Source organism: Pelodiscus sinensis, chromosome 8 (assembly GCF_049634645.1).
Source record: "Pelodiscus sinensis isolate JC-2024 chromosome 8, ASM4963464v1, whole genome shotgun sequence".
NCBI classification, from domain to species: domain Eukaryota; kingdom Metazoa; phylum Chordata; order Testudines; family Trionychidae; genus Pelodiscus; species Pelodiscus sinensis.
Genome location: NC_134718.1, coordinates 51627408 through 51634188, shown reverse-complemented (window position 1 = coordinate 51634188; position 6781 = coordinate 51627408). Strand labels below are relative to the sequence as shown.

Below are 6781 nucleotides of genomic sequence, written 5' to 3'. Positions count from 1 at the left end.
TAGTCGAAGTAAGCTAGGAAGTGCAGGAAACTCATGTCTCGGCACTGTCCCATTGTGGGACTTTGTGACAAATAGCTGTGCAGCCTCTTCATGCCCCCATCATGTTCAGAACTGTTAGGAATGTTTTGTCTGTAGGACTAATGTGCTTGAGTGGCCCCAAGGTCTTGGTGCAAAGGGAAATTCAGATGCACAAGGAGAGTCAGATCAGGCCAGCAGGAGCACACGTGTCTCTAGCTTGAACCTGCCCCTCCCCTGGTCGCCCATGCACCTGTGCAGGTGAAGTCAGACTGCAATCATGGAAGGGCCGTGTACACAAAGGCTGCATGGCCTGACTTTGCAAGTCTGCCCTTGGAGCGCTATTGCACCTGCCCACACTGTCGCTCTCTCCTTTGAAGGGTTGTTTGGCCTGCAAAGCACAGGGAGAGGGCAGCCTCCGTCCTGCTTTGTTTAGAAAACACGAGTGGGGAATATGGGGCCAGGGAACATTTTGGCTTAAATCCAGTCCCTGTTGAAAACGTTCGGTTGGGCTGGGCCGAAGCAAGGGCTGCGCTTGAGCAGCTCCTTCGGGCGCGAGCACTCGGAACAGCCCCGGCACCAGCCCCTTCGTGCCGGCGAGCCCCGAGTCCCGCGGGCTGGGTGCTGCTGGGGCGCAGGCAGGCAGAGCGCGGCTCGCGGGCAGGCGGAACTCAGAGCGGGGATTGTAACGTGAGCAGTGGGGCTGCCAGCTGCTTCGCCTTGGCTCGCGGACTGGGATAAAGTGACAGGCCCCGCCGGCTTGCTCCGCTCTGCAGCCCCCCGGCCGTGCCCGCGCCGCCCTCTCTGCGCAGGGTGCCAGGCTGGGGTCCGGCAGGTGGGTGCATCCCTTCGGCTCGGGGGCGCCCGCGGCTGGTTTGCTCGGGGCGCGCTCGGGGCGCTGGGTGCCAGCAGCGGGCTGGGCGGGGAGCGAGCGAAGGCGGCGGGAGCCGGGGTGCGCTGGGGCGGGCTGTGTGGGGCTGGGGCGGTGCGAGGCGGGTTGTGCGCTGGGGGTGGCTGGTGGAGGCGGCTGTGAGCACGAAGGTGACGTGTGCAGCGCGGGAGTGGGGTGTCCGGGGTTGTGCGGAGGGGTGGTCACTTCAGGGGTCTTTCTAGAGGGGCAGTGCAGAGGGTCGGGTCACCCTGGGCCTGCAGCGGGGGCAGGAGCTGCCGAGTGCAGCGGGGGCAGGGTGGCATGTGCACTGGACCGGGCAGGGTGTGAGCTGGTCAGGACAGGGGCTCTCGACTTTTCTCTTTCTGAGCCCTCCCAACAGGCTGTACAAACTCCACTGCCCACCACTGCTACCACAACGGGGCGTCTGCATATGAAAGCCCGGCCCAGAATGGCTGGGGAGCGAGCAGGGCACTTGCCAGGCCCCATGCTACAGGGGTCCCGGGAAAGCTAAATTGCTCATGCTTGGAGTTCAGCGCCAAGTGGCAGGGCTGGGAGCCTCAGCCTGCAGCCCCGCGCGGGATTCAGTTTCTGCTCAAGGCTCACACTGGCCCTGCTTGGCGGCCCTCCTGAAACCTGCCCCCAGGGGTCTGGCCGCTGACTGAGAGCCCCGGGGTGAGAGGGTGCGGGCGGGATAGAAGTGGTGTAGAGGGGGTTGGTCTAGAGGTTGTGCAGGGGGTGGGGCAAAGCAGGGTGGGTGGTGCACACCGTGGGAGGGGCTGTATAGAAGAGAAGTGGTGCAGAAGGCGGTCAGGAGGGCAGGGTGGTCTGGGGGCAGTGGTGAGGTGCATGGGGGGTTGCTTAGAGGGCGCAGAGGGGCTGTTCCCAGGGTAGGTGGGGCAGCCCGTTGGTTGGATGGAGGTGGAGTGGCGACGGGGCGGTGCTGCCCCTTGCTCCAGCCTGATTCTGCTGTTTGCTCGCTGGTTTGAGTTTGCCTGCAGCCTGAGTCCGTCCCGGGCCATTATCTAGATGTCTTTCCGTAGTGCCTGAGAGCTCAGCAGTCCGACACAGCCTGGGCTGATGATCTCTGTGTGGAGTCCTTCAAACTCCACCGCTCGCAGGGGATTATGAACTCATTTGGGCAGCAGCCCACAAATTCACAGTCGACCCCTCTCCAGCATCCGAATGCACAGGATTTGCTGGACATGGCGGTGTACTGTGACAACCTGAGCGTGTACCCGCAAAACCTGCACCACCACCACCCACAGAGGCCATCAGCTCCTCCCGGAGGCTATGGGCTGAGCGAATACAGCCCCCCGGCCGCGAACCCCTACCTCTGGCTCAATGGACCTGCCATCAGCTCCTCGCCTTACCTCTCTGGGACTAATGGGGCTTCCTTCATCCCCTCGGGTTACGGGACCAGCCAGAGACAGTTCCTGGCCCCGGCCTCAGGCTTTGGGGGCACCGATCTCAGCTGGTTGTCTCTCTCCAGCCAGCAGGAGTTTTTTAAATTGGTGAGGCCCCCCTACTCGTACTCGGCCCTGATAGCGATGGCCATCCAAAACGCGCCGGAGAAGAAGCTGACCTTGAGTCAAATTTACCAGTACGTGGCCGAAAACTTCCCTTTCTACAAGAAGAGCAAGGCAGGCTGGCAGAACTCCATCCGGCACAACCTGTCCCTCAACGACTGCTTTAAGAAAGTGCCGCGGGATGAAGACGATCCAGGTAAGGAAACTCCCTTTCTCCCCCTCAGGAGGGTTGGCAGCGCGTTGCATGCGTGTCCTGAGGAAAGTCACAGCGCGCTGGCTGCAGCTCCCGGGCCCAGGGGAAAAGGCGAGTATTGCTCTGCACTGGCTGCAATAAACGCGAGTACAGAGCCGGGATGCTGACCGCTGGCCCTGGCACGTTCGGGTGTAAGAGCAACGCCAGGCTTGTGTCTCGTTCCAGGGCTGCTAACCATTCGCCGCGGGGCAGGGCTCTAGCGGCTGCATCTGGGAAGGCACAAACAGGGAGCCCGGACCAAGGGTGCAGGAATGTTGCGTTCTCCCACCCCTCCCCCTCCCGGTGGCCCATCACCCAGGCGCTTACTGGTGGGGCAAAGCCTGGCCCGGCTGTGTTGGGCCTCGTCTCATGTGCTGCTCATTTATCCGCAGGAAAAGGCAATTACTGGACCCTGGACCCCAACTGCGAGAAGATGTTCGATAACGGCAACTTTCGCAGGAAGAGGAAAAGGAGGGCGGAGGCCCCTGGGACCAGCGCCCCGGGAGTGCCCGGCAAAGCGGAGGACCAGAGCGGCGGTGCCTTGAAGTCGCCAGACCCAGCCAGCCCGCTGGTCCTAAGCTGCCCTGCCCCGCCGAACTCTGCCGGCGGCTGCGGGAGCGGGCCCCAGTCCTCCCCCGCGCCCGCACGGAGCCCCTGTTTCTCCAGCTTCGCCTCCAGCAGGCAGGCCTTCGCCAGTGGGAACAATGGCTTCGCCAGGCCGCTCTCGGCAGGGCTGGCGGGCGAAGCGTCACACGGAAGGCAAGCTGGGCCTGCTGTGAGCGCGGGCCCCACGTCCAACAGCGGCACGGCCCATCCGCGAATGAACTCCTGTGCAAGCGGCCAGCACTTCCTGAACAACTTCAGCGTCAACCACCTGATTTACAGCAGGGACGGGACAGAAGTTTGAGCGGACTCTGAAATAACTTGGGGGAAACTCACAGAAGCCACGTTCTGGGCCTAGAACTTTGTATATACCATGGTACCCAAAATAGCTTCTTGTTAGGTCTTGGACACTGTGCCTTAAAACTCCCACCCGCTAAATGTCCATAGACTCTCTCTGGTTGAGGTGTCCTCACACCCAGAATCCCATTCGGTAGTTTGTTTACAACATTGATACTATGCATACAGAGCTAGACGATTGACCTTAACAAAATGCACTAATACACGAGATAGGACTATTTTTGTAATATATGTAATGGTTCCATACAGCTTTTAGAATAAAGTGAATCTTTTTAATAGAGGTGAGAGCGTCCAGACGTGACAGTTCAGTGTAATATGTTGCTGATCTATGCAATCCAGATAACAAAAAGCTCCCCACTCGTGTGTGGGTTGTTTTAAATCTAACTTGATGCAAAATTATTGTCTTTGTTTTCTACGTGTTATGGAATTACAACATTTTGTCATCTACTATTTTAAATTAAAATGGATTTTCCATACAGATGACAATGATATTTATTTGTTCTTTCAGGACTTTCCAATTAGAAAATGCCTTCGGTTTTTCACTCTGTCGTTGTTCTGCACACATTGTATATTTTGTTTTAGTCTGAGAAGCACCAGGCCCCCCACTACTATGCTGGCAATACGCAAAAGAGGCACCGATAGCATGTCCAATATCTCTGTTACATCAAGCTTATATGTATGATATAATTTTATTATTCCCCGGTCTTTAACAATACAACAGTAATTTGGTTTAAACAAATGGCTGCCTTCTAAAACTAAAATAATGACTACAAATAATTCTCATTGGGAATTTAACACAGACCTGAAGCCATGTAATTGCACAGTTGTTCTCTTGTGCTTTAATGCAAAGGCGAGTAAAGTGTACTATTGCCCGATACTGATCTTAGAATAGTTTGGTGTCTGTCATCGAAGTTAACGTTTGTTTTGAACCCAGTGGAGGCGAGAGAGACTTTCGATCAGATAGGATGGATTGGATGGTGATTGGAGAGCAACAGAGCGCGCGGTCCTATCAAGTATCAAACAAACGTGCGTGCTAGTAAATAGCTGGAAAAGATTCCCAGGTCTGCTGGTAGGAGGCCTCGTTCGGAATCGAAACGTCAAATATCTGCAGATTACACCGATTTTTTTTCTCGAAAAGACACAATGGAGAGTAAGGCCCCTGAAAGGAGAGAAAATATCGCCTTAACGCATCTATTGGGGACACTATTTCTAATCCAGTCTTTACGGGGGGAGAGATTTTGATTCAGTTTTGGCCTTTGTTCAGGGAACTGGACATGACATTGGCTTGTCAAACATAGAAAGGACTTGTAAGTATATCGGAATTGGGACAGATCCTCAACCACTTTATACCAGCTGGGATCCGGCTTTGTGGCTTTAGCCATTACATGTTTGCTTTATTAAACCACCCCACTCCATCACAGTGATGTTCCTTACGCTTAAAAATGTCTTTCCAGGCGCCGGCGGACTTTAAGGAGCCCAGAGGCAAAGCTCTGTTGCTAGTCTAGCTGGCCAACCTGTTTGCCAGGGCTGGAGGCGCTAGGCAAAGAGGGACAGCGGTGTAGAATTCTCCTGCAACAAGGAAAAAGCACAACCTCCTGCAATGGATCTGACGGTCGTCAGGAGACTTCTGGGGAAGGATCTGTGTTAAGTAAATCAAGTATATCTTTATGCCTAGCTTGACAAAGGCCTATTTTTAGGACGATAACCGACCGGTGTGTCAAAGTGGGACCAACTAGTATTTTACGCTGTGAAAATACTTGATGCATTAGCACCATGTGGCTTTCTTCTTTTTACTTGCCGTAGTAACCTATACTACGCCCACTGTGAGCACTGCCTTACAATGAACCGGCCATTAAAATAGTAGCACTGAAAGAATCGGACCCAGCTGGGATTTCAGCTCAGGCTACAAGTGCGTCTGGTCTGCCTACACTGCGGAGGAGTGGAGACCCAACGAAGGCTTAACTATACAAAGATTTTCAAAGCTGAGCTTGTCATTTTGGTGTCGGTTAAAATGTGTTTTAAGTGACTGCTTAATAGAGCTTGGCTGACCGAGGCAAAAGGTGAGCCTACATTGTTATGAGCAGAGCCCGCAGTCTACACAGGACATACACTCCGTCCCCTGTTTTCACACTGGTACTATCAGCAGGTTCGCGTGTTGAGCGTCCAATCCCCAGGGCCGTTTGTAAATAAACAAACTCTTTTATTTTTTCCAACACAAAAGATCATCTTTGTGTCGGCCCACGGAGCTGACAATAATTTATATGAAGAATTTCAGATTTAATCGAGCGTCCAAAATTAATCCGGATCCCCGCTGAGGAGCTCTTTAATTACTAGTTTCCTGAATGCTAACCTCTTCAACGATCTTTTCCTTGGGGGGGGGGGGGGGGTAAAGGGAGTATGGTAGAAATCTAGGGAACAATTCTGTTCTCCCCAACTATGGAGACTTCCAAAGTTCGGCCCGAGATCTTATCCACGCTTTTTAAATTTGGTCTCAGAAAGATTGATTTTGTCACTTGCCTCACCATTAAAATGGAGATAGGAACACTTTTTAGGATATTAGTTTACCATTCCGGCTAGTGTTGTCAAAAACTGACGCTAACAAACGTTTCTCCTCCTAGGTATGCCTGGTGCTGCAACAAGTCTGATGTGCTTGCGGGAGATTTATTAAAAGAGAATGATCATTATCGCTTTGAAAACCATGTACTAATTTGTCCTTTTCTAAGTACATCTTTACTGCTAACTGGAGAAAAGACTTCGAGGTTATACAGAGTTTTATAATGCAATATAAGAAGCTCGAAACAACTAGAAAACTACATCTGACATTGAAGACTTTAGCTACTAAAGTTCAAACTTCTAAATCACTTGATTGCTTGTCAATTACATAAAGTTGGCTCAGTGCAATGGCTCTAATTAGTGAAAGGGGAGTGTTTGGGCAAAAGTTCAGGTTAAGTTTGTACTTTTTATTAAATATTTGATAGGAATCAAGATGGGTTTGGTTAATGCTACTCACTTATTACAGCTTGGTGCATTTTTACTCTTTAGAGTGTGTTTTTGACGGTCCTTGAGTTTGAAATAACTATCGTATTACATAATCTGTTAAAAAGAGTTTGAAGGCTCCACCCTCACCCTTGTACATGTTAAAAAATAAGTTTCATA

The 6781-nt window shown here is 52.6% G+C and overlaps 1 protein-coding gene across 2 annotated transcripts; it reads left to right on the top strand.

Moving 5' to 3' along the window:
- The first annotated feature begins 249 nt into the window (after positions 1 to 249).
- FOXI2 (forkhead box I2) lies at positions 250 to 5968 on the top strand. Of its 2 annotated transcripts, XM_025183782.2 has the most exons (3): positions 250 to 850; positions 2397 to 2629; positions 3058 to 5968. In XM_025183782.2, exons 2-3 carry the CDS (start codon positions 2455 to 2457, stop codon positions 3570 to 3572), a joined length of 690 nt encoding a protein of 229 aa, XP_025039567.2. In that variant the 5' UTR covers positions 250 to 850; positions 2397 to 2454; the 3' UTR covers positions 3573 to 5968. The 2 variants fall into 2 exon arrangements, with proteins under 2 accessions (XP_025039567.2, XP_006121427.2); XM_006121365.4 differs by lacking the exon at positions 250 to 850 and having other exon boundaries at positions 1729 to 2629.
- The last annotated feature ends 813 nt before the right edge of the window (positions 5969 to 6781 follow it).

What these genes read in the sequence shown, in the direction of transcription:
- FOXI2 (XM_006121365.4), top strand. Translation starts at nt 2,032, where the DNA reads ATGAACTCATTTGGGCAGCAGCCCACAAATTCACAGTCGACCCCTCTC. An exon ending in GCGGGATGAAGACGATCCAG is followed by an intron (nt 2,630 to 3,057) that starts GTAAGGAAACTC and finishes ATTTATCCGCAG; the next exon opens with GAAAAGGCAATTACTGGACC.